The sequence below is a fragment of the Elgaria multicarinata genome, chromosome 1 (genome assembly GCF_023053635.1).
Source record: "Elgaria multicarinata webbii isolate HBS135686 ecotype San Diego chromosome 1, rElgMul1.1.pri, whole genome shotgun sequence".
NCBI classification, from domain to species: Eukaryota; Metazoa; Chordata; class Lepidosauria; order Squamata; family Anguidae; genus Elgaria; species Elgaria multicarinata.
This window is the reverse complement of record NC_086171.1, coordinates 182,297,408-182,324,141: the sequence shown is the minus strand read 5'-3', so window position 1 is coordinate 182,324,141 and position 26,734 is coordinate 182,297,408. Positions and strand designations below refer to the sequence as shown.

General features: G+C 45.7%; 1 protein-coding gene across 1 annotated transcript; it reads left to right on the top strand.

Annotated features, from left to right (window-relative positions):
* The first annotated feature begins 582 nt into the window (after nucleotides 1-582).
* Nucleotides 583-25,340, top strand: E2F1 (E2F transcription factor 1). The gene is made up of 7 exons (XM_063145074.1): nucleotides 583-820; nucleotides 8,356-8,446; nucleotides 10,905-11,124; nucleotides 13,489-13,641; nucleotides 15,170-15,284; nucleotides 16,256-16,457; nucleotides 21,882-25,340. Exons 1-7 carry the CDS (start codon nucleotides 593-595, stop codon nucleotides 22,130-22,132), a joined length of 1,260 nt encoding a protein of 419 aa, XP_063001144.1. The 5' UTR covers nucleotides 583-592; the 3' UTR covers nucleotides 22,133-25,340.
* The last annotated feature ends 1,394 nt before the right edge of the window (nucleotides 25,341-26,734 follow it).

Sequence of the window (26,734 nt, the reverse complement as noted above, 5' to 3'; positions counted from 1 at the left end):
GGCAGCGGCTTTGGGGGCGAAGCGGAGCCGAGCCAGCAGCCGGATCTGGGAGCGATTCGAAGGGAGCGGGGCAGCGAGGAAGTCGGCACTGACCCGGCGAGCGTGGGCGGAAGGGAGCCCTGCTCTGTGCCGGCGCGTGTCACCGCCGTCCTTCCCATCCAAGCCGCCGTCGGGGTCTTCCTAGCGCAGATGAGCTGGCAAGCCGCCCCGGTGCCCTCCTTTCTCAGCCTGGCTGCCTCCTTCCGACGCACGGCCCTGGCTGGCTGCACCTCGGCGGGACACCACTTCCCGGGCCTCGGCTCTTAAAGAGGATGGGGCGTGTTCCTGGCTACCAGCCCCTGCTGCCATCCGGTGTCTCCCTCCACCCCAGCCGCCAGGACGATGGCACTGGCCCGCTGACACGGCTCTGATTCCCGGGAGGGGATCAAGACGGGGGAGAGCTCGGATTTCCTGCGGTGTGTGGGGGGCGAGGAGGAGGCGGAGGAGGAGGAAGAGGAGGCGGAGGCGGCGGCGGCGGGGAGCAAGACCAGGGCTTCCCCCACCCCACTCTCCTCCCAAGTTCTCGGGCATGTGAGTCCCAGCGCTTCGTACCATGTCTCTGGAGGGGCTGGGAGTGACCCAGAATGTGGCGGGCCTGGAAGCCCTCCTGAGGGGAGCAGAGGCCATCCATGTGATGGAACAGCAAATCGTGATCATTTCCACCCCGGATCAACTCCCCACGCCCGAAGGACAGAACGACACGGAACTGCTGCTCTTCGCCACGCCGCAGCCCGCCAGACTGGAGACAGCCACGCAGAGGCCTGCTCTGGAACGGCCGCCGGTAATGGCACCGCTTTATTTTCCTGTTGTTGACTTCCAGGAAGCCAGGAGCTGGGCCGGCAGCGAAACGTGCGGCTTGATCTCTGTGTAAAAGAGCACGACGCCTGCCCCATTAATGTTTATGTATGTCCCGCGATGCTACTTTAATGCTAGGCAATTAATATAGTTGGCCTTTGTTTAGCATTCAATCCTGCCTGATCCTGTAGCAGCTCCTGAGCACCATGCAGGAGGAAGGCCATGGGACAAGGTGCAAAGGTATAAAAACGGTTGGGAGCACCAGAACTTTGGAACCTAACCTTGTTTTCACGCAGGATAACAGAACAATTTATAATCTCCATAAACATGAAGGCTGTTATTATTTTTAACCCATATGCTGATAATAAATGGTCAGTTTCTCATGTCCTCCCTCCCTCTTTTTTAAAATTTGATTCAGCATGTTGATGTTGCCAGAATGACCACCTGGCATTGCTGGGATATTCTAAATAATAAAGGAGTCCTTGATTTAGGAGCAGATTCTTTATGGTTTTCTAAGGCCCAGGTATAGGGCTAGAAGGATATTCATGCAGTTATCTGTGTGAGCTGATACCGCTGTTTTTTAAAAAACAAAAAAGCAAAGCCATGTGGCTTTGTAAAGGCTTCCCTGGTGTCTATAATTACAGGAGGGACGTTGGGAGAGTTTCTAAACTGGGACTGAAATAGTGCTTCTTAAACGTGGCATATGTAGCAACAAGGGCAAAGAGAGTGTGCTCCTGAAAGCTTTCAAAGAAATGATTAACTAGAAGGTCCAGTCCTCAAAACGTTACATTGTAGCACTGAATTCTGCAAGACTCTCCTGTCTGACCTAGATAGTTATAATTCTCCCCTCCCTCCCCCCGTCTGTTCTCAGAGCTAGCTGGATTGCAAAGGATTGCTTTTTCTTTCCTTTCAGAGCAGCTGCCTGTATATGTTGGTAATGAGGCAGCTTAACTTCCTGTTACAGGATGTTAAGGCCCTGGTTTCTGTGCAAATTGTTCTTAAATTAACAAAAGCAAACCTTTGGCTTTGCTTGTGTTATATGCATCGCTTTCTATATACTCCAAAGTATGCAGTGCCGCCTTAGCTTGACATTACACAAAAGGAAGACCTGCGGAAGGAAAAGCCAGAGGTAATAAACTTGCCATTGCATGGAGGGGAAGTAAGTGGCAGTAACAGTGTAACTCTCACTTCTGACATATCCGGCTAGCTTCTTTAAGTGAGAGAAAAGGTGAAGGGTCTGCTGCTCCAGTACTATTCACATGGGGAGTATATATATTGACATCTATGCAAGAGCTGATGTTAAAAATTAGTATGTAGCTAGTAGCTTTAACCCCAATTAAGGGTGCAAGCCTAGGTATATTTAAACAGGAAAAAAAGTCCTACAACTCCCAGCATTCCCTAGCCAGCCACGCTAGCTGGGGAATGCTGGGAGTTGTAGGACTTTTTTTTCTGTCTAAATGTGTATAGGATTGTGCCCTAACTGTATTGTGTTTTCTTACTGCTGGGTATATTGGCAGAGAGAGGCATGAGCCCCAAAATAAAAGGGCAGTGTTTAGGAATATTGGTACATAATATTATGTCTCAATGTGTAAAAGGAAATAGGCAGATCTTCAGACAGTACTGGAGGGGGAGAGAGTGTATATTATTGGTGTAATTATGCATGAATAAATACCATCTGCTTTTAGACTTTTGTACTACAGGCTACTACCTAAATGTGTGGATGCTTAGGAGCTGGAGAGAAGTTTGGCTAAACTTGAGCGGGCCAGTGCTTGCTCTCTTTAAAGCTAAGAGCATCCATGTGCTGCATTGTCCATAACATGTGCTAATGGCCGCCTATCCATAGTGGAGGTATGCATAACCCACTAGGTGGGAGTGACAAGTATATATAATATGTATTGTGTATGTGCGTGTATTTAATAATCACACCAATTCTAGCAGACACTGAGATGTTGGTAAGAAGCAAGAGGGCCACAGGGAGAGTCCATAGATCAGTGGTAGAGCACGTACTTTCATATAGAAGATCCCAAGTTCAATTCCTGGCATCTCCTGGTAGTGAGAGGAAAGAATCCTGCTTGAAACCTTGGAGAACTGCTGCCAATCAGTGTTGGCAGTATTGAGCAAATGTGTGACTACGTATAAAGCAGGTTCCTATATTTAAAACTGAAGGGTGAAAGGAGACCTCAAGAACCTGTCTTTGATCCTGCAGTTCACCCACCCTTATATTCGGAATGTAGGAACAGCGTTTGTCAACGAGGGGGAGCCCTCTTTAGTCATTTCCCCCCACATTTATGCTAACATATGGAGCAGAGAATGGAGCCATGGCTGCTGGCTCCCACCCCTGACATGCATACATTTGGTGCAGCATCTCCAGAAGGGAGCCTGCATGAGTACACTTGTGCCCATTAGGGGATCTATTGGATTGCAGATCTCGATCTTATGGAAATTTACATGGGTACAACTGTATATGTATAGGCGCCCTGTTGCAGATGTTACATGGAATGCACACACATTGGGGAGGTGGAGGGAGATGGCTGATCCGGTGCATAATGTTACGGTTTCGACCAGCCAGCATGTTTGACTGCTTCCTCCATGCGCTAGTGCAGGGTGGGCAGAAGGTAGATCTCCAGATGCTTGGGACTTCAACTCCCAGAGGCCCCCTGCCAGCATGACCAATGATCAGGAATGCTGGAAGCTGAAGTTCAAAATATGCAGACATCTATTTTCTTCCCACCCTGCATTAGTATACATGTGGAGGAGAGTGATAGAAGAGGGCCAGGGTGAGCCATGGAAGTGCTTATCTTAACACTACTCAGCCTAAATTAGTTGCCCCTTAGCACACTTCCAACATTCAACAAGCACAGCTGCTCTGAAGCTACATCTCCAGGTTAGGAAATGCTGTCCCTACTGAATTTCTGCCTGCTCTGCAGCTGTTAAAGGAACAACATCTCTCCTAATCTGCTGGTTATGGGAAGTTGAGGGGTAGGGTCCTCCCTAATTTAAAAGTTCAAACATGCAAATATGGCCTCTTTCTCTCCCTTCTCAATCAGACTAGCTTATTGAAGATGAAGCAAAGGGGATTTGGAACTTGAGGTCACAATCCTATGCATATTTAGACAGAAAAAAAGTCTTACAACTCCCAGCATCCCCCAGCGAGGATGGCTGGCTGGGAGTTGAAAGTCTTTTTTTTTCCTGTCTAAATATGCATAGGATTGTGGCTTAAGTGATTTACTGACATCTGTAAGGAAGGAACTGCTAAGTAAAATAGGGAGCTGTGACTACTGTTGGCTGTATTGTGGGAGAGCCTCCTCCTGACTGTCCGCTCTTGAGACACCAAAGCCGTTGCTGGAGTTGCCCAGTGCGAGGGGCTTGGTGGGCCAGGGTAGCAGCCCTCGTTGCTCTTTCTCAGCAGGCAGAGCAGGGGAGGTAATGCTCACAAAGCGTTCTGCTAGTTTGACATCCTCCTCCCACAGAGGCCCTTTCTGTCGAAGGGCCTGCAGTAGGCGGCCGTTCTACAGTTGATTCTTTGTCTTAACTGTAGGGTCTGCTGTTTGGGTTGGGAATCTGTAATGAGCTTTCACTTTGTGTTGTCTCATTGGGGTGCCTGTTGTTCAAGGAAGGGGCTGAAGATGTCTGGCTTCCCCACCTTGTTAGCAATGCTGCATGGAAGCTATGGGGTGGGTTTGAGGGCATGACCTGTGATGCTGGTGCCTCCAAACCTGATTTGCCTAATTCCTGGCAGATAAGAGATCTGCCATGTGGAAAGTAGGCAAGCAAGGAAGCTTTAAAAAAAATTATTGAAGGTTGTTCCAAATATTTCAAATTCCAAGGTGCTACTTTACGTTTTAGAGAGCCAACATCTACCTTTTAGGTCATGGAATGTGTTTGGGTATTTAGATGCCATCTTTTACGCTTCTAGAACCTTGGATAAATAGGTGCCTGGGATTTTTCACTTTTGTTCAGGGTGGAATTGCACAACTTCTTCGATTGTCCCTTCTTTACAGTGGGTTTGCTGTAGAGATCAACAGGAACCTTGTTCTGAAATTCCTTCTTTTCCCATGCACCCCACATGGCTCAGAAACTTGAGTTGCCAAGCAGTGCAGCAGAGGTCTCTTCGTGGGACCAAATTCCACCTCCATCTCTACTGTCAGTTGACTACAGGTGCAAATGGGCAATTGCCCTGCATCATTCACAAAATTTTACAAGGGATCCAGCTGTTGTCGTCTTCCATTTGAAACCCCCCCCCCCTTGTATTTTTCCCCATGCTGCTTCCATCTCTTTCTCACCATGGATCATCCATTAAGGAGGAAAAGACAGAACATCTGTACACAGTCTGTAGCACTGGTACCCATCCATCGGGGAACACCCTACAAAACAACAACACAATGCCTCTCTTCTTCATGGAGGAGAAAGCAGAGCCTATGATTCCCCATCCAAAACGCACACATCTAGGGTTAAAGATGTGTATCTCTTTGACGGCTCGATGCATGCTCATCCTATTCAGTGATGAGACTGTCCGCTGTGTAATTGCAGATAGCGTTGCTTCCCTAGTCTTGCATGAAGCTCATGTACTCTTCAGCTGCTTTCACACTTTTCAAAAGTGTGGCCTAGAATGCTGAGACACCTATATCATTTTGTATTTCCCATGTCTCTGCAGTGATGATGCAGGTCTGTACATGTTTGTATGTTAATGTTTCTACACTTGTAGAAATAACATGCCCGCTGCAGTCTAGAAAGGGATAGCCTGGATGCAACCTTTCATTATAGCATGAATGTGCCTCGGTAGACAGGAACAGGAAAACACACTTAAGAGACCGAACAGATCGTTCACATTAAATAGCAATATTTCACAGGACTGAATTAAAAATTATTATTTTATGCACTGCATGCACCATTAACTTCATTCACTAGTTCCAGCCCTCACCACCATTCAAAAGGCATTCTTGGCATCAGTTGTGAAAGTACCCATAGGACATGTCTACTCTGCAAATCTAAACTGGTTTAATTGCCATCACTTTTCACCTAGGGCCTCTAGAAATTCTGGTTTTGTGGCAAGGCAAAGAGTTTCTAATTTATGCTGCTTTCATGATTCCACTTACCATGGGAAGTATCTGTACTCTAGGGCTTCATTCAGACAAGTGCAATAGTTTCTTCCTGGGGTGTTTTTAACATGCTGTGAGATCTTCTGCAGTAGTTTTAAAATGCTCTGTTGAGTATTTACTAGCAGGATGCATGTGAATACCCTTTCTCCTATAATTCTCACTCTCCCACAGCTGCCCTTTGCCATAGCTGCTAGAAGAAGCCAGGATGTTTCTTCTCTAAACCTCTGGGCAAGCAGGTTTAAACTTGGCAGTTAATTTAGATACTGGAATTGCAGGGTGAAGCTCTTCTAATGTTGCTTCTCCTAGCCAAGAAGCAAAGTGACATACTGCTCACAATACACTAATTTCAGCCCTTCCTTACAGGCAAAACAGGCGCGATCCCATTATTTGCCCTACCCTATGAAGCAGACGGGAACATAAAGATTGATCCTGGAATGTAAAATAAAGTAATATATCTGTTGAAGGCTATAGCCTGAAATCAGGTCCAGTTAATGATGGTGTGATTACACTGGGAAAGTGTGTCTCTCTTTTGTAGGGTGTTTCTTGGCAAACACTTTCAAAAGATGAAACTTAAAAAAAAAAGATGCTAGGTCTCCCTGATCTAGTCGTATGGTGCCTAGTGTATTTCAGTTGCTAAACAGATAGTATGTATAATAATTTATCTGTTAAAACATTTGGCTGTTTGGCCTGTCTTGTTCATGGTTCCAAAGCTATTCTGGACAGTGAAAATGTTCCAGAAAAAGCAAAGATGTCTTTGGACAAATGTATGTTCAGGCCAGTGTTTGCTTTGTCCTCCAATTAGCCATGGATGAATCTGACCCAAAATGAGCTCTTATACTGCAGTGCACCAGAAGAACTCCCAATTGAAGACCAAGGTGGGCTGCTCTAAGTAAACAAGATAAAAGATGTTCTGAAAGAGATGCAGAAATCATTCTATCCTGATGGCTGCAAGCTGGCACTCCATTTCCATATGATGTGCCAATTTACCACTCTCTTGATTGTTCCTATTTTGGGTCTGTCTTCTACCTACTTCTGTTGCATGGATTGTGCTGTATCACTGCAGTGGTCCTCCAGTGTAGTTCTTCTCTCCTGACCCATTTCCGTCTCTGTTACCTAATGTATTGACTTGGAAAAACATGATGACAATGTAGAACAATACTATATGATAATATATTTGCTGAAACAGAGTCCCTGAAGTTTATGAGAAAGAACATAGCTTATTAGTTCTACCCCTTTGGATTATCAAGTCTATCTTATCTTGGGTCTTTTATAGAAATGGCCAACCTACCACTTTCTCTACTGGTTGACTTCTAGTCTTCATTCTTTTTTCGAGCACAAGGTAGGAGCAACATTTCTATGCAGTTAGTACTCCAAGTAGGATTCTTGAGCTGTCATATTGCAATTGTACTATCCCTAGTAGAGTTCTTGTTATACAAAAGCTCCTGTCTCTTTTCATTGTGCCTGTAGCTAGCCCACTTCATGGAGGTTTGCTGCTTGAGGAATTCTTCAATGGATGATAATGGACATAACCCGAAGGGCTTATGGTACAGGAGGGTAGATTTTGATTGAACTTCAGGGGAAATGTCTTGACCTTGAGAACAGCTTTTGGCACTGGAACCAATTTCCTAGATGGGTGGTGGGCTCTCCCCCACTGGAGCTCTTCAAGCAGAGGCTGGGGAGCCGTCTGTTGGGGGTTCTCTAATTTAGGATTTCCTGTGTTGGGAAGGGAGATAAACAAGGCCCCCTCCAACTCTATGACTGTGATACCCTACCCTTCCTACAAGCATGGAATTACCCCCAATTTATCACCACAATACATTTATGACATTGGTTTGGCTAAGCTTATGTTAACGGTAAAGAATATAAGAGCCATGCTGGATCAGACCAAGGGTCCATCTAGTCCAGCAATCTGTTCACACAGTGGCCAACCAGCACTTGATCAGGGACCCACAAGCAGGACATGGGTGCCTCAGCACCCTCCTGCCCATGTTCCCCAGCAACTGGTATATATAGGCTTACTGCCTCTGATAGTGGAGGAAGCACATAGCTAACACGACTAGTAGCCATTGATCACTCAGTGAGCTTCATGGCTGAGTGAGGATTCAGACCCAGATCTTTCCAGTCCCAAACCCAATACTACTGCTATTGTCACTACTACTGTTACACCATATGCTTTTGTGATGTGTTCTTCAGATTATTTTTGCACAGAGGAAATGCGTCGCTCTGCCTTCGCAGAAGGTACTGTGTTGGCATTCCGGCATCCGATGAAGCAACCTATGAAAGTTCATGTTGCAATGGACCTTTGTAAAACTACTTTGTAAAACTACTGCAGAACTCCTCCTTTCATTTACAGAGCTGAAACGAGGCTGATGCTGTCCACCAACATTTACAAATCGCTTTTTCTCTCCCTCCACTTTTCCAGGTAAAACGGAAGCTGAACTTGGAGACTGACCACCAGTACATTGCAGAGAGTGTTCAAGCAGCCCGAGGAAAAGCGAAAAACCCTGTCAAAGGTGCTGGTGGGCAGAAGGGAGCTCCTTGGGGGACAAGGGAAGGTTCCTTGTCCCAGTGGGTAAATAGGGCAGGGTCCCACCGTTGGTGGGGCAGTTGGATGCCTAGAGACAAAGAACCTCAAGGAAGGTGGCAGCTGCTATAGGTAGGGAGTCTTTGAAAATGCTTCTTCAATCTCTGCTTGCTTTTGCACCCAGGGGGAAACTGGCCTTGGAGACGTCCTACTTTGATACACATTTTGCCAGAGGTGCGCAGTCAAGAGTCTCAGATGTAAGGCTCTGCTTTGATGTCTAGTTCATTGGACAATGGAAAAAGTGGATCAGGAGACATTTTTCTCTCTCTCTCTCATAATAGTAGAACCTGGGGATCATTGCATAAAGCTGATTGGTGGGCGCTTCAGGACAGATGAAAGGAAGGACTTCTTCACACAGCGCATAGTTGAAGTGTGGAATTCATTACCAAAAGACATAGCGATAGCCACCAATTTGGGTGGTTTTAAAGGGGAGTTGGATAAATCCCTGGAGGAGAAGGCTATTAATGGTACTAGTCCTGATGGCTTTACTACCTCCAGCATCATAGGCCATATGTCTACGTACACCAATTGCTGGGGAATATGGGTGGGAGGGTACTATCGAATTCATGTCCTGCTTCTGGGTTTCCTGTGGGCAGTTGGTTGGCCACTGTGTGAACCGAATGCTGGACTAGATGGAACCTTGGTCTGGTCCAGCAGGGCTCTTCATAAGTGTAATACTTAGAGCCAGCGGTGGATTATGCAAAGGTTTTCTGGTGGTCTACCAGCTTCCACCACAGTGCCGTGGAATCGAGAAAGGGGATCCAGAGGCCTTAGCAGAGGGCATCACAAAGAACATGGATGTTGCTTCTTCACATGTGTTCACACCATATGGCCACACATTCCGAAGTAGGGATGTCTGTCACTGTGGAATCTGGCCCTTTTTCGTCTTGACAGGCTCCCAGTGAGCACCTGATGTGCAGGAAAAAAATGGGTTTTTTTAAATAAAATAAAATACGTAAATAGAAATGTGTGCAAATTGCATCTGCAATTTGTACAAATTATGCCCCAAAGTTGCCTAAATTATGCAAATGCACCTGCAATTTGCACACATTTCTATTCATATAAATTTTTTAAAAATCTGGCATAGTCTGTGCACTGGCGCAACTCGATGCAGATTGAGTCAGGTGAGTTTACAGGGAAACGAGCTGAAGTCCGGTGGGTGGCTGAGCTGGTGAAAGTTCAGCGCCACCTCCCCGATGGATTCCTCCAACATCCCTAGACTGCAGGAACAGGCACTTTGTGCCTCTGCTGCCACCTCCTCCAGAAAAGACATCAGGTCCTCCCTTTCCCATGCTTGGGGGTAACTAGTGGCCCACCTGGGTTAAAAAGCAAGCCAAGACTGAAAGAGCTGAGCAGCCACACCAGCTACTGCTGTTCAGGCCATTTTGTATTCTGTGATTATGCTGCTCTGTGCATCATTTAGGATGCTTGGTAATATGAAAAAGTGTTTTTCTGCCTTTTTTATAGAGTTTTTATTTATTTTTTAAAAAGTGCCAAGGCTTGTATTGAGTCCAGAACTCATCCTAGGAATCTGAGCTTTCTTGTCAAATAAAAGCAAAACCCTAAAAGGCTGATGAACTCCCAGAAGCTTCAGGAAGCTTTAGGATGCTGTAGGGGGCTGCATAGCTCTTTGCTTGGTTTACCTAATATATTCTGTTCCTTCTTGTAAAGAGAAGAGGCAAAAATAGGGATCATGCAAGTAAGTTGCATTTCAAGTTTTGGGCAACTTTCACTTGTCACTTATTCATAAGTAATTTCCCCTCTGCTCATTTAGATTTGGGTTGGAAAACCAAGCTGTATCTCCACCCACCCCAAACAAAAAGCACATAGCTCAGCATTCTGAGCCCAGTTCCAGAACTGTAGTATGACTGTTCCGTTACAATCAGGAGCATGATAATAAGTTCCCATGAACCCCTGTATGTGCCCTGGCCTTCTACAAGGCAATGGGGAAGTCTTGCTGGAGTCTCCTCTGGGTGTCCTCTGTTTCTCTCCCCCTTCCTATTGCTAGGATAGCCATCGAGGCATTCAAGGCTGCAGGGGCAGTGGGAAGTGCTCCGTTTAAGCTGGGGTGGCTGACTTTGGGGAATTCGGGAGCCATTTTCACCCCTGGGACAGACACCCACACAGGCTACACTCTGCAGGGTGCTAGGAAATAATTTGGTGGCAAGCCAGTATGGAGCACTAAATGGGTTACATTTAATTTGTTCTCCAGCTAAATTTGATCTTTTCAGCCCTTCCTATCACTAAAACTGGCATTTGCTGGGCCGTGCTGCTTGATTTGCGATGTGGCCAAGCTCCACAAGCTGAGCAAGTTGGCGTGCTGAGCCAACTGATCATGAACTTCAGCAGCATCAGCAGTTGTAACGAAGTCCTCATTGATTCCCCAGGGCTCAAGTCTCCTGGAGAGAAATCCCGCTACGAAACCTCTCTGAATCTGACCACCAAGCGTTTCCTGGAGCTGCTGAGCCAATCGTCGGATGGGGTTGTGGATCTCAACTGGGCTGCGGAGGTGTTGAAGGTGCAGAAGCGGCGGATCTACGACATCACAAATGTCCTGGAAGGCATCCAGCTGATCACCAAGAAGTCCAAGAACCATATCCAATGGCTGTAAGTAAGCTGTCGCTTGCCCTGCGTGGCTAATTCCTGTGATGGCAAATGTTTGGTTGCCCCAGTTGGGTTGCGCCCACTCTTGAACTGCTCTCGGCCTTAGGAAGTGACCAAGGTCTGTGCATTAGCTGCAAGAGACTTGCTTGGCTGTCCCTTCGGAACGTTTCTCTTAAGAAAGTGAAACCTCTGCAGCCTTGTTCCTACTATATAAAAGGAAGACTGGCGTGGATGAGGCTTTCTGCGTTGCACGGAATGAATACATTAATGCGCAAATGATTGGTTATAGACAAGACTGATAGCCGCACTCGCCTGAATGCAGCTTCTCTTGTTAACACTTTTAATTCATGGCTGTTCATCCACAAGTGAATCTTATGACCAGAGCTATATATGCTCACTCTTTGTTTTTGTGTTTTTGTTTTTTAAAATCTACATCAAGAATTTGAACACTGTGCCAGGAAAGCTGAATTGTACCACTGTACAAACTATGAAATCAAATTGACATGCATTTTCTAAGCAGGCATAAGATATTCTGCAGGGATGGGCAAAGAGGTTTGCAGGGCAATGAAGACCCATCTCCTGAACCACTGGGAATCCCGCTGGGTAGCATGCGTACGCCTCTCGCCCCCATCTGTGCTTCTGATGTTTCACCAGCCTTTAAAAATATCTCACGCTAACAGTGCAATCCTAAGCATGCCTATTCAGCAGCAAATTTCAAGTGGGGCTTACGTGCAAATAGGTGTGCGTAGAATTGCAGCAAACTCCATTGGACAAAATATGCTTAGGATTGTGCTGTGAAGCCTGTCTTTGAAGCCTTGAGAGCTAGAATGTTGTTTTTCTCTGTAGCCTATGCTACATTTCCCCATCACTCTGCGTGGAGATAATGATCTTTCAAGAAAGCATGTATGTATTATCATATATGAATATAATAATAAAAGTAATAATTAATAATATTTATTTCTTACCCGCCTCTCCCTTTGGATTGAGGCGGGGGGCAACATTAGTATAACAATCCAATATAAATCAAATGCATAAAATTAATTAAAAGGGCACATAAAACCAATACAATATTAATATCAGGACATCTTAAAATTCTTAGGTTTAGAATTCATCTGGGTAGGCCTGCCAAAAGAGATTAGCCTTTATATCTGTCTTAAACTTGGAGAGAGTGTTAAGTTGACGAATCTCCTCTGACAGGGCATTCCACAGTGACAGTGTGGCGAAAACTGATTCAAGTTTCATCCCAGGAAACAGACATTTGTAAAACATTCTGTCTTCCATGATGAAAAAAAGCAATATTTGCTGGATCAATGGTCCTCCGCCTCCCAACCTGTCTTGGAGTGGGTGCTGTTGCTAAGCCATTTCAGACCCAGAGTTTTGGGCCAGCACGTAGATCCTGAATGATGACTCTGTCACCAGGATTTGATGCACAGAAAATGGGCACATATCAGACATCAAGCATTAGAACATCAATAAACTGGCAGTGAATGAATACTTTAACTGCCCTGGACATACCATCAAGGTCCTCAGGGCAGCAGGTCTAAAGAAATTGAAATCAGGAGCTCACTTGGAATGTGATATTGCAGAACAAAAGATAATAAAGAAATTTGATTGTGTTGATGAGGGGCTCAATAGGCACTGTGGTTTCTATGCACATTAGAAAGTCTCTTAGAACACCTTGTAGCTTGTAACTGTTGCTTTAAGAGTGGAATGCTTGCTGCAGATCTAGCTGCTTGACTGTCTTTTCAGACTCAAAAGTCTCCAGTTCCATTTACAGGATCAGATGAAGTTGATGAAAACCCATCCTAACTTATTAACTATCTGAAAAACTAAAACAGTTAGGCTGTATTTGTGCTACACTTAACTCTTGAATTTGAATCGCCACTCTTGGCGCAAAATGGCTTAGCTGCTGCTGCGCGCCATCATTCCTCCTCTTTCCGAAGTTTAGCCTGCGCATGCCACTGATTATGTAGCCAAAACAGCCCCATCCACACACAAGAGGGATGTATCAGCAGGCTTGGGGGAACCCCAAAGTATGCAAACGTTACAGGAGATTTATAGGAGGAAATCCTAAGGAAAGGGGAGGGAGAAATTCCAAACCAGCCTGGTGAGGACTGAGCATGCTTATAGGCCATGGAGTGCTGACTATCAGGAGTGGGAGAAGAGTAACTGGAATGCTGAACAGCAGCAACTCCACACTGCAACATTTTGTTGCAGATTCCATTCATTAGCCCTCTGTTGGATCAATTTTGAGAACGTGGAAGCCTGCACAAAAGCAGTTCGGTCCTCCTTAATGGTGCTAGGAGTCACCAAGCCACAAATGGCTGTGAAAGAGACTGCTCCTTCTTGACTTGTTCTGTTTCCTAGGGGTAGCCGGTCTGCCGTGGGGTGCGCCAGCAAGAGCCAGGGGTTGGTGAAGGAGCTCCACGATCTTCAGGCAGCAGAACAGCAACTGGACAACCTCATCCAGATGTGTACGACTCAGTTCAAGCTTCTCACCGAGGATCCTGAGAACAAACAATATCCTTCTCTTGAAGATGGGTGGGGAGACTGGGTGATTTTAGCAGGATGCAAAATGGGTTCGTAGGCACAGATCCTGCAGCGTTAGCCAGGAGCAGCAGAGTACCAACTCCCAAGGAGGTAACTGCACTCCTAACATTCCAAGGCTGGGTGTTGGTATTTTCATTTGCATTTCCCCACCCTGTGAGCTCATGGAAAGTCCCTACCTTTTTGCTGGTTAAGGCTGTGTTTTCTCAATGGAGAGGTGAGAGGCAGAGAAGGGTGTTCCTTGTTGATCTTTGCCTGGCAGCTCTGGAGCTGAGCCTGTTCCTGATAAAGAATTCTAGATTCCATCCTCCGTGGCAGAGGCACTGCCTTAAATGAGTCTACTTGGAAGAGCAGCCTCAACTGTTGCGTTTAATTTCTTCTGGTTTCAATGTTACCCTTTGCAGTTGAGTCCCATTAAAATGGATGGCTTTTCACCACATATCCCATATCTTATGCATATCTCAGTATCCTTGTTTAAGGGCACCTGATGGGATTGCTTGGATTGGTCTTTTCAACCCCATGTCCCCTAGGGCTAGCTTGGTGGGCTCGCCAGCAATTATGAATCATCTAGATCAAGGCAGCTGGTGGCCCTCCAGATGTGTTGGCCTGCAACTCCAACCAGCCCTTGCCAACATAGCCAATGGTGAGGAATGACAAAATAACTGGAGGGCCACAGGTCACCCACCCACATCTAGATACTATTCTGGAAAGATGTGGAACAGAAAATTGGCCACCGAAAACTAACGGGTGACCTGCATGGAGACAGTATAAGGCTGAAACAGTTGGGAGATCATAGAGGCGTACCCCAAGATTTGGGGATGTACAAAGTCCAGGTGTGGGAGGAGAGGGAAATTTGCCCATTGTTACAAGGAGTTCCACTGTGTATTCAACAATGTTGTTTTTAAAGGGTTTTTTTATTTACAATTATAACAGAAACAAAAAGGAGAGAGGGAAACAAAAGCAATAGAGGAGGAAGGAAGAAAAGAACATAACAAAGAAACATGTCTGTTCACAATTATGGTTCGCAGTACCATTGAGAAAAGGAAAAGGAAAAAGCTTCGATGCTTCTTTTTCAAATATCTGCATTAGTGTAAGCAGTCGGTGCATCTAAACAAGCATGCAAACAAAATTGGGGACTGTGAGATGTGTATTCAAATGTAGCAAGAGCACTAAGATTTTCAGATCACCGAATGCTCAGTGGTGGGTGTTTATTGTTCCAAGTTTGAAGAATGAGTCTCTTTGCAACTCTAAGGGCTCTCAAAGTCCACTTTTAATCTGTGGCAGAGGTCTATTTGCCATATGACAGTAAGCAGTGATTTCATTTCCCATCTTCTCCATAGTATAACTGATAGTATAAGGCATCTTTCGTGCTCGCGAGATCAGTGGCAGAGGTTGGGGTGCCTGTTTCCCAACACCTAGTGATTTGGGCTTGGCAAACTGGACATGCGCAGCATGTATCTTGGTACATCACATCCTTCTGTCAAAACTTGACTGAGCACACCTCAGCTTATGTGACTTGCCAAGACCTGCGCAGCATTGCAGACCCCTCCGAGCAGCTGGTGATGGTGATCAAAGCCCCCCAGGAGACACAGATGCAAGTCTCTGACCCGGCAGAGGTAACTTGTCCTGATTCTCAGAATAACATTGGCCTTCTAGGGCCATTATGCCCAGAATGCCTTCTGCATCAAGGTTCTAGAAGTCAAATCCTACTAGCTTTACTGGCGGTCCTTTAAGCAGGAGGGGGTTCTGGACATATGTCCTGGCTGATCCAACAAAAGTCCTTAAACCACCTGGGAAATCCATTCATTAAGGTGGTAGAATCATAAGACGTGGAAAAGGTCTCACATGATCCAACCCAGCTTGTCTGTCTGTCAAAAGCAAGATTCTCTGTACATAATCACATTCATGCTGCATGTTGATTCCAACAGATTCACATCCAATTAATGTATGCTATTCTGATAACTGTGTAGAAATGCCCCCTAAAAGGAATAACTACACTAGATGGCTCATGCTATCAGGGAATGGGATGACACATTTATTTTATTTATCTAAATTAATTAATTAGGGGAGCAATTCTATGGCCCCTAGACAGCATCTGGGGGGCCATAGGATAGTTCAGATTCCTGGATCCGTGGTCGGAGGAAGCGCTCCGACCTCGGACCCGGGAGTCGAAGCTCCCCTCCCCTGCGCAGCCAGCAGAGGCAACCGTGATGGCTGCCCCTCCGAGGTCGCAAAACCAACGTTGGAGAGGAGGGAAAGAGGATGGGGACGACCGGAGACGGAGGAGGCCAGCTTGTGAAACATCCTCCGGCCTCCTTTCCTTCACTCCGCAGAGCTGCAGCCTCATTCCCTCCTGCTCTGCATCGAATGAAACAAGCCACGAGTCTCAGAGGTGGCCATGATGCTAGAAGTAGGGCGCAGTTACCTGCAAGAAGTGAACCAATTCTAACAAGTGCCCAAAGTTTGATTAAAAAGGCATTCCCAAAATGTGTTCTTCAGGGCAAAATGCTAGAGAGAATCACCACCGAGGAAAGCGCTGCCATCTTCTAAGTGTCTCCTCAACTGCTCACCTCTTCTCCTCTTTCAGGCTTTCCAAATTGCTGTGAAAAGCACTCAGGGCCCCATTGATGTGTTCCTGTGTCCTGAAGAGAGCTCTGCAGTCTGCAGCCCCACCAAGAGTCCATTGAAAGTGGCTGCTGAGGAACCTTCTCCGGAGTCTTCACAAGTGTCGTCTGTGCTTCTCCACCCATCCCAAGATATGAACTTGCCATTGCTGGATGGAGACCAAGGTATGCAGATGAGAGCAGGGAGGTCTCCTTGGGCTTCAGCATCCAATAGTAACAAATGTGTAATGTGACACTCACCTAGTTGCCTGTGGTAATAGTAAATTGCCTCAGATATGGTCTCTTTACAGAAAACATACACCTAGCCGATATGGCATGTACTGAAACAGCAGAACACAAATAGCTGCTACGTCTGCACTATGGATGGTGTTCATTCCTGTTCTCTTTCTCTCTCTGATACACACACACAGTCTCTCTCCCTCTCTCTCTCTCTCTCTCTCTCTCTCTCTCTCTCTCACTCACACACACACACACACACACACACACACACACTACCCCCTCTCTCTCTCAAAGAGAGGGAAAGAGAGAGAGAGAACTACTCAGATGGATGGAGAGCAGTTGGTTTGCCCACCAGATGAACAATGCATCTTCAGAAAGTACATTTGGAGGTGCCCCATGGCTCTTTGTCTCTTCTAGCACAGAAAGAAGAGACGTAGCATTCAGGCTATGTGTCGTCAAGCCCAGCTCAGTTTCAGGTGAAAGAACTTCTCCTGTGCCACTGTATTAATTAAACTCATAACCACCTGAGGAATCTTTCTGTTTCTCTCAGGCTCTGGAGTGGGAGCTAAGCTGGTGCATTACCACTGTTTCAGGAACAGGCTTTTGTCCATCTGTGAATCTACCCAAATGGCCCTGAGTTTACAAGACTTAGCATTGCATATGACAGGGTCTTGTCAGGCTTTCATCTATAACTCAAGATAGTATGGAGCATGCTGTGATCAAGAGCTGCTTCAGTCAGGTCAGGACCTGAGCCTGTAACTTTAAGGACATAAGAGTGGCTTAGTTAGCACAGACCTTGATCCATCTAGGCCAGTGTTCTTTTTACAGCCATGCTCAGCCTGTTGCCTCTAGAACCAATCAAGCAAGGTCATGATGGTGATGATCTTCTCCTCATTTGGGTCCTCAGCAGCTGGTACTCCAGCCTCATGACACAGCAAGGACATATAACTGAATCGAGAGAGATCCTTGCCTGGGTTCATGGTCCTTGCATTTGTACATTCAAGAGATGGAAAACCACACTGAAACACAAAGTAGAACATAGAAACAAATGGTGGGGTGGGGTGGGATGGGGTGGGTGTGCAATGGCTTGCAAGGACAGAGTGAATTTGGAGGGCTGGGGATAGGACACAAAAGCAGAAGATACTACATCTAGAAATATGTCTCATGTTGGAAGCTGCAATTGGGCAAAGATTGATTTGAAAGTGCTTTCAGATCTCCAGTAAAAGCAGCAACTGCGGCCTAGATGGGGAACTGGGGTGGGGAACTGGTGGTCCAGTGACATCTGGAGGCCCACAACTCCCATCATCTCTGACCATTGGCCATACTAGCTGGGGCTGAAGGAGTTGAGGTTCAAAGACAACTCCACTCCTATCTAGAGTGAAGCCTCCTCACTTGACTGACGTGCTAAGAGAAAAAGCATCTTATTTATATGAACTTTCATCTCGCTATTCTGTGTAGCAAGGCACCCTTCTCAGCATTCCCTGTTTGCACAACTCAAGTAGGTGTCCCCGCTTGGTACCTGCTTCTCTGCTGAAAATAATCCAGAGGATAAGCAGTGAGAAATCTGAGAATGCCCCTCTTTCCCATTTGCCTGTGTTTTTCTTTAAATTGTCTTGCTGCAGTCACGATTGGTGTTGCTTGAAAATATGTATTTAGTGCCTCCTAGAGTCTCGGTAATCAGATCAGGAATGTTAGGTAGGGCTTCAAGTGGCTGAAGGGGAGGAATTCTGCACTTCCCCTTTTCATTACTGGAATAATCGCACCAACTCCTAATTACTTGAATAATCACACAAACCCCTAACGGCCCCATTCAGAAGACACCTTAAACCAAGGCTCTAACCACGGTGAATAAGGCTTTTTGCCTTTTTCACCATGGTTAAAGCCATTGTTTAAGGTGTCTTCTGAACATGGTCTGGCTTTCTGGCTTAACCACCATGGTTAAAGCTGTGGTTTAAGGTGTCTTCTGAACAGGGCCACTGTCTTGCTGTCCTTTCTTTCCATTGGCTAGTTCTTAAGACTTTGCATGGGCTGGTCAAGGTTTTGTGTTGTGCTGCCGGCAGGCAACTGTGTGGCTGACAGCTCTCTTGACTTGCTGCTGCTCAGATTGAGAAGACTCATTTGGTTGCCATGATCCAGCCTGACCTCCAGTTCAGATAGACTCTGGAAATTATGATGGCTGCATTCAATTTACAGTGAAGCTTTTAATTAATTTATTTTTAAAAGCTGAAGCTGGTTCTGGGGTGTAGTCAGACACCAGACATTATCCACTTCCATTTGAAAGGAGTTAAGATTATTTTGTCAGCTAAGTCATTTAGAGCCATCATAAGGTTGCTTTTCCCTTTTATCCGTGCTTAAAATGATCCCTTTTGCTATTCTTTAATCACCCTCATAGTGCTGATGATAGGGTATTTATGGTGTGTCGAGGGTAATTTTTTTCCAGGTTATGTAATCATGAGTCAGCTACCTGTTGTACTATCCTAATGGAGCAGAGAAAAGATGATTTAGTGCCTGCATTGTACTTTTGGCATTCGGGTGTTCTTGAAGGTTGGAGGAGTAGAGGGGGGAGGAATGTGACAACCTGTTTTCCTGAGATAACTCTGCTGTGATTTTAGCAGCTTTGAGCATCTCACAACAACAGGGAACTACATACAGGATTGAAAACATATCCAAGGAAGAAAACAGCAGCAGGTTCCCCCCTTTATTCCTACCTGGTCTCCATATATTGACTTTTCCAAGGGAGAAAATTATGATCCTCCTTTCTCCAATTATTTGCAGTTCATTCCTAAAACAGAAGAACATAAGAGGAGCCATGCAGAATCGGACCAAGGGTTTATTTAGTCCAGCATTCTGGTCCCACAGTGGCCCAGCAGCTGCCTGTGGGAAGTCCTCTTGTTTGCTTCCCCCAGCATACTGCCTCTGAGAGTGGAGGCAATAGATAGCCGTCATGATTAGTAGCCATTGGTCGCCTTCTCCTCCATGAATTATTCCACCCCCCTTTTAAAGCCGTCCAAATTGGTGGCCATCTCTACATCTTGCGGTAGAGAATTACATAGCTTAACTCTGCACTGTGTGAAGAAGCCCTTCCTTTTATCTGTCCTGAATCTCCCACCAATCAGCTCCACGGGATGACCCCACTGGGTTCTAGTATTATGGGAGAGGGAGCAAAGAATGTCTCCCTGTTAATTTTCAACATGTCTCCCCATACTTGCCTTTTTTAAAAAAGCTACACAGTCCCAAATGTTGTAACCTTTCCTCATAGGGGAGTTGCTCCAGCCTCTTGATTATTTTGGTTAGCAAAACGTTCAAATATTCTTCATAGCCACAGCTAACTGAAGCAGATTGACTCTTTTCCTTGGGAAAAGTGTTTCTATCCGAAACATACTGGGAATGAAGAACAATCCATATAGCTGTTTATTTTTCTGTATTGAGAACCAGACTCATCTTGGACCCAATTTCTGTTTTTGGTTTGAGAAGTTGAGCCCCAAAGCCGCTTCATCTTCTGACTTGGTTGCATGTTAGAGGCTGTTGATGTTGGACTCCAGCTTTCATCATCCCTCACCATTCGCCATGCTGCCTGGGGCTGATGGGTGTTGGAGTCCAGCAACATCTGGAGGGCTGCAGGCTTCTAAATGAAGTGATTGTGTAATAGTAGGAGGCATGCATGTCAGACACATGGAACTCCCAGCTCCTTAGGTAGATGCATTGATCCATGAACTACTCAAGATAATCAGTGAGTATTTCCTCTAGGTGAGTTTGCCAAGAAGCTTCTGTTAATTGCATGTTGCCTCCACCCCTGCACTGTTCAGTTAATCTCTGTAATAATAATAATAATAATGGGACAAAACAATTCATCCTGACAAAACAATACCTTGCAACTGACCAGACATAATGGTCATAGACAAAAAAGAAAAACACACATACCTCATTGATATAGCAATACCAAATGACAAAAATGTTGAAAAGGAAGAGGAAAAGAGAGAAAAATGGAAGTCAAAGAACTATGGCAACAGGAAAAGGTCACAGTTTTTCCATTAGTCACATCACTCTATCACATAAAAAAAAATACAGAAAACCTTCAGAAACTGGGCCTACCAAAATACATCCCCACCAACATCCAGAAAGCAGTCATACTTAAAACATGCTCAATTGTCAGGAAATTCCTGAATCTGTAAAAGACAGCATGACTTGGCAATGCCCGTCTAGAAAAACCGCCATGAGCGTGAAACAGATGATGATGATGATGATGATGATGATGATGATGATAATTTTATTTATTACTCGCCTCTCCCTCTGGATCGAGGCGGGGAACAACATAAAATACAAAATATTATAAAATACATAAAATGGATTAAAACATATAAAACTAATACATTATTAAAATAACAGCCAACCAGACATCTTAAAATTCGATTGGGTAGGCCTACCGGAAAAGATCAGTCTTTATTGATTTTTTTATATTCAGAAAGACTGTTGAGTTGGCGGATCTCTCCCGGCAGGCCATTCCGCAGTTTGGGAGTGGCAGCAGAGAAGGTCCTCTAGATAACAGTTGTTAATCTAGTTTTTGCTGGCTGAAGTAAATTCTTCCCAGAGGATCTGAGTGTGTGGACCAGAATGTATGGGAGAAGGCGATACCGCAGGTAACCTGGACTCAAACCATGTAGGCCTTCAAAGGTAATAACCAACACTTTATGTTTCACCCGGGAACTAATTGGCAGCCAGTGTAATGATTTTAAAACTGGTGTAATATGGTCCCCCCTAGGTGTACCGGTGACCAATCTGGCTACCATATTTTGCACTAGTTGAAGTTTCTGGACTAGGCACAAAGGTAGCCCTATGTAGAGCACATTGCAGAAGTCGAGCCTTGAAGTTACCAGTGCGTGCACTACCACCAGATTAACATTTATGTAAGCCTTCCCAAGGTGGCATACAATTATCATCTATAAATAATTTTTCATTATATAAATAAATAATGCACCCCACCTCTTTTCCTCCTCACAACATCCCCAGTGAGGTAAGCTGGACTGAGAGTTGGTGAATGGCCCAAAGTCACCCAGTGAGCTTTCTGACTGAGTGGGAACTAGAATCTGGATTTCCTGAGTCCCAGTCCAACACTCTAACCGCTCCACTCCACTGGCTCTGTATGGGAAAGAGGGAACGCTGAACTTTATTTTGCAGGCTAGTCACTTCCGTCCACTAAGCTGGCAAGGTTGAACAAGAGGGCATTGTCAAGACACCTTGGAAGCTGTTGTTTTGTGTGTGTAAAAGAGCTAACTCACAATAAGCCCCTTAGAATGAGAGCCTTGTGTGTGTGTCCATCCTGATTGTGCAAGCAAGCTCACAGCCACCCATTTGCACCCCCTCTTTCAGCAGAGCCCTTATTGTCCGGAGAGAGTACACTGCCTCTGAAGTGTCCTGGGGATGACGTGAGCCTCTCGCCGCTGGCCTCCGTGGATGCCCTGTTTCAGCAAGGCAAGGATGACTTCTCCAGCTTCCTGCCTGCCGAATTCATCGCACTTTCGCCACCCCAGACCCAGGACTACCACTTTGGACTTGAGGAGGGTGAAGGCATCAGTGAGCTCTTTGACTGTGACTTTGGAGACTTTACTTCCTTGGATTTCTGAGCATCCTCCGGTGGTGGTAGCAGGGTAGATGGGTGGAGAATGTTCCTCAGCTGATCCTGACCCACCACGAGGCATCCTCTCAGAGCTGACATCTGAATGTAATCAGAAGGCCGGCTGTGGCCTCCTGGGCCAGCGTGCTGTGGAATGGATTCCAGGGAGGAAGAGGCTGGGCTGGGAACAGCATCGGTGGGATTTGGTTCTTGGAGACAGTGGCTTATCGTTGGCCACCTCCCCGTGATGTTGCAAGGTGGCTGTGAAGCTAATTGTGGCTGTGAATGTTGCAAGCCTCTTTCTGTGACCTTGTAGGGGGTCGTCAGGTGCCACCTTGAGCCTGCTAGGCCCAAGCCCCTAGTAGTAGTTGGTGGGGTAGAGGTGCCATGTTTTGATTCCGAAAGGGTAGACCTAGTGAAATTGTTCCTCTTGCTCAACCACTCCTTTCCCTGAATTCTCGCTTTAAATCATTTAGCGGTGGGCAGGCCCCCCCGTCTTGTCAGCTGCTTCTCCCCACTTGCGGCAAGCAATTTCCCCTTGTTGCTTTGGAAAACATGGCTGGCAGAAGCTCTCCTTCTGAGAAGCGCATGGCCCTTCCATCCCACTCCCAGCCAAGTTTCATTTAGGATTTGAGGCAGCAGCAGTGTTCTGGGGGTTACCGTGAGGAGGATACCATCCTCTCAGCCAGCTGCAGGAGAGTCAGGAACGGTACTTCAAATAGCAGCCTGCAAGAACCTGACTCATCTCACAGCCCAGATCTTTCTGGTTGGCTGGAACTGAGGCAGTTCAGGGATGGGGGAAGTTCTCTTTGCTGGCAGGATGCAAACCTGAGATTTGTGATCCAGTCATGAAATAGTGGGCCATGTTGAGGAAGGGAAGCTAAGCATATGGGATTGGGTGTGCAGGTGCTAAGGGAGTCTTTCATGAAAACAAGCCACTTGAGCTAGTGAAGCAAAATGGGAAATCGAATGTGCTAGAAAGTTGTTGTTTTTTCATGTTTTTTTTTTTAAAAAAACACCTGGTTGAAAAGGCAAGGTGAGCTTTTGAATACCAGCCACGCAAAAATGGTGGAGTGGGTTATTTCTGGATATTAGCACAGAGCATGAGAATCTTGTTCTTGGAGGTTCTCATGATAAAGCTTTAAGGAGAGTTCAGTATAGATTATTTATTTATTTTGAGTTCCCCCACCGCGATACGTACTTTCTTGGAGGACTTCTGATCCTTCCAAGCCCCTGGTGGAATATGTACATATCTGGCAGTGGGGCGGGTTTTTAATTATTATTATTATTATTATTGTTATTATTATTATTAGAAGTAGGTGGCCAAGTGCGTTCAGTTGTCCTTGTCTTTGAGCAAAAGGCCAATGAGGCAGATGGGACAATGCTTAAGGCAGAACATTTTGCTTCAGCAGGAGAGGAGCAGTGTGGCTTGATAGACTCCATAAACATGAGGAAGGCTAGACCAAATAGTACTGTGAGAAAACAAGTAATGAATATGCCTTCTGTTCGGAGACTTCCCTGTGACGTCAAGCCAAAAATAGTGGCTTCCGTCTCTGTGCCACACCCACCCCTGTGCTAAAGCATTGTCCGGATGTCACAAATTCATATTATTTATTTATTATTTATGTGGCTCCATCCAATGTTCCTGGAAGGTTGGAAAAGTATCTGAGGAGGAGACTGCATGAAGTGGGACTCCTGCATGTCCAGGGATGTGGGAAATGGCCATATTGTGTTAGGATAGCTAACCTCGCAACTGGGAATGGAAGAACAGAAGTTTGGAAGTGAGTAGCCAGTGTATTTGTAGTTGAGCTGTTAGATCTAGTAGGAAGAGATCGCTGAGTGTCCCCATCCGAGTGGTGGAGCGGGGCTGACTGTTCGAGATTGTGGTATTGAAATGCTATTTATTGGTAGGAAATGAACTGCAGGTTCATCTCATAGAGAAATATTTGGGGAGGTTGAGGGGTGGGGGAGAGAGAGCTAGTCTAGTGTCTGAGTTTGAGGAAGGAGCAGCTCTATTCTGGGCCTATCCATTTTGTGAAGTAGCTTTAGTTGTGAGAAAGCAAAAAAAGAAATGGGGCTTTAGCAAAACCTGAAAGGTATGAACGTTGCTGGCTTGACTAAGAGGTATACCTGGCACAGGACAAGGCAGAGTTCAGGGCTGTCCCTTGGGTGCCTTCCTATTTCAATAAATTCCACTTATTTCAAATACTGGAACTCACCAAAGGATGTTCCTGCTTTGTAGGGGGCTTCTCTGGCTTTACAAAAAGGCTGCTGTGACGGGGGGCGGGGGGTGGGAGGAAACAAGCTTTATGGTATTGGTAGGCTGATGAATCAGCGTTATCCATTTTGGGCTAGTTTTATGAAGAAATGAAGCTACGTGGGTCTCTCTGAATGGGCCCCTGTTATGAATTGTGACACTGGTCTTGGGTTACCCTAAAGTGCTCTGGAGCATCCAATGTTTTCTCTTGTCTAGAAGGATGAGGTCTCTCCATAACTGAATTTTCTCTGGCTGTCAAATGCAGCATTATTCCTCAGATCAAATGTAATCAGGCAGCAAGTAGTTATATGAAAGTGGAGGGATGTCATGTGTCTGTCACATAGATTCCACCACCACCACCCTCCACCACAGTAGGATTGTGAGATCTCTGCAGTAAAGCTGTAGCAACCAATGCTTAAGAATAACCCTGCTGTAGCTAGGCTCTGTAGTCATTGCACAATGAGGAACTGCTAACTGTCCCAGTTCTCAATTATAGCATATTGCAGGTTGAACATCTCTAGCAAGACTTGTTTTGAAGCAGCTGTTAAGGGCTACATTCTCCCCAACTCCACTACTTTAGCATTGGTGGCATGATGGATCCTTTTACCTTTTTACCCTGGGTTGGCCTTGCTTCCTCTTTCAAAGAATGAACAGTGTAGGATCTTGATCACATTCGCTTGAGGTACTTTCCTCTGGCTCAAGAGTGGGCAATTTGGTTGGTCCAGGGAACAATTTCCAGCCCTTGGACCCCCCCTGGGGGGGGCAACACTCTTGCGACTGCACTGCCTGTGGCAGCAAAAGCTTTTTTGCTTCTGAAATCTGGTGGCAAACTACTACAGAGACTCAAAAGGGTCACATTTCACTTACAAACCAACTAAATTTGGCAGTTTTAGGTATGTAGCAGCTCACTGCCAAATTTCAGTGGCATGCCGCCAACTTTTTTTGCTGCAGGACTGCCAAATTCCAGCAGTTGGGTGGGGGTGGCAGTGAGAGCCCACATTCATGGCCATGGGGGGGGCACAGGTTTCCCCCTCTTGCTCTAGGTTATGTACACAGGATAGTTGTCCTTTCTGACATTCTCGCTTCTGGAATGTGGCTCCCTTCTCGAAGTTGCTGCTGCTGTTCTTCCTGATCTGTGAACAGACTGCTCCAAATGACCCAGCAGTTGCCTTTGGTTATGTCCATTGTGTGCACAGTTTTTCCTATGGGCAAAAGGTTCTGTTCTTAGGGCTTGCCCCATTGCTCATGCTAAGCATGCTTTCTTGTTCACTCAAAGTGCCTGACAGTTTCTCTCAGCAGCTTGCGTAGCACAAACCACACAGGATGCTGGGTGGTGGTACAGTAGTTATTGCTACAAAAGCCAAGAATAAATTGGTCCTGTAAGGCATCATGTGAACATTAGTCCCAAATGGAGCATTTGAATGCTTTGCTGTGAGCAGCCACAATGGACACTTCAGTGCTGCTGATGGAACTGTTTGATTGGGTGGAAACACAAATGATCTTGCATACATGCTGTGATGTCAGAGCATGTTGTATTTCCAAGAAACACCAGAAGCAATACTTCATGTAGCACTCCTTACATTTTAGATTCTGAATTTCATCTTTTTGGACAGTTATCAAAAATATAAGGACTGCTGCAGGAATATCTGGGATGGAGCTGCAAACTATAAATTGCTGAGCGCTCCCAAATGGACTGCTAATTTTTTGTGGTCTTTATTAAATTCTCTTAGATTGCCTCTAATATAAGGCTGTTTCACTTTTGCATCAGGAAGCTGCTCCATTTTTCAATCTAACTTCATTGTCATATGAAGGCTATCTAATAATTATTAAATAATAATTAAATTATTGTTATTATTATTAAAGTACTCCAAACTGCAGTGGTTTGGAAGATCCTTTTTGGCTGGTAAAGCGACCGGCACCATGGGTAATGGAGAAAATGGCCGACTTTATTCTGTGTTCAGCTTCTGTATTCTGAGAGGTGTGGGGGTGGGGAGAGCCAGAAATACAAAAGGCTCAGCTGGGGTAAAGATGTAAAGGAGCAGTACATTACAAGCAGCCTGTGAGAAGAGTGTGTGCCATGCAAGTTGGTCTTGCATTGTGGAAAGATCAGCTCAAAAGGTGTGTAGGTAGAGTGCTCTTCAGGGTGTCTTCAGTTGCGGTGGTGACCTGCAGGTTTTTAGTCAAAGCAGTCCAAGAAATTGGCAAGGGGGAGACTCAGCCACTGACTGTATTGATTCAGATGAATTTGGGGGATCCAAGTGAACCCACGAGAAGAGCCTCACATCTGATATTCTAAATATCTTGACTCTTAGCGCAGATGCACAGAAGCAGCTGCAGAAAATGCTGCTGGTATAA

What these genes read in the sequence shown, in the direction of transcription:
- E2F1 (XM_063145074.1), top strand. Translation starts at nt 593, where the DNA reads ATGTCTCTGGAGGGGCTGGGAGTGACCCAGAATGTGGCGGGCCTGGAA. An exon ending in GAGGATCCTGAGAACAAACA is followed by an intron (nt 13,642 to 15,169) that starts ATATCCTTCTCT and finishes GACTGAGCACAC; the next exon opens with CTCAGCTTATGTGACTTGCC. An exon ending in ATTGCTGGATGGAGACCAAG is followed by an intron (nt 16,458 to 21,881) that starts GTATGCAGATGA and finishes CTCTTTCAGCAG; the next exon opens with AGCCCTTATTGTCCGGAGAG.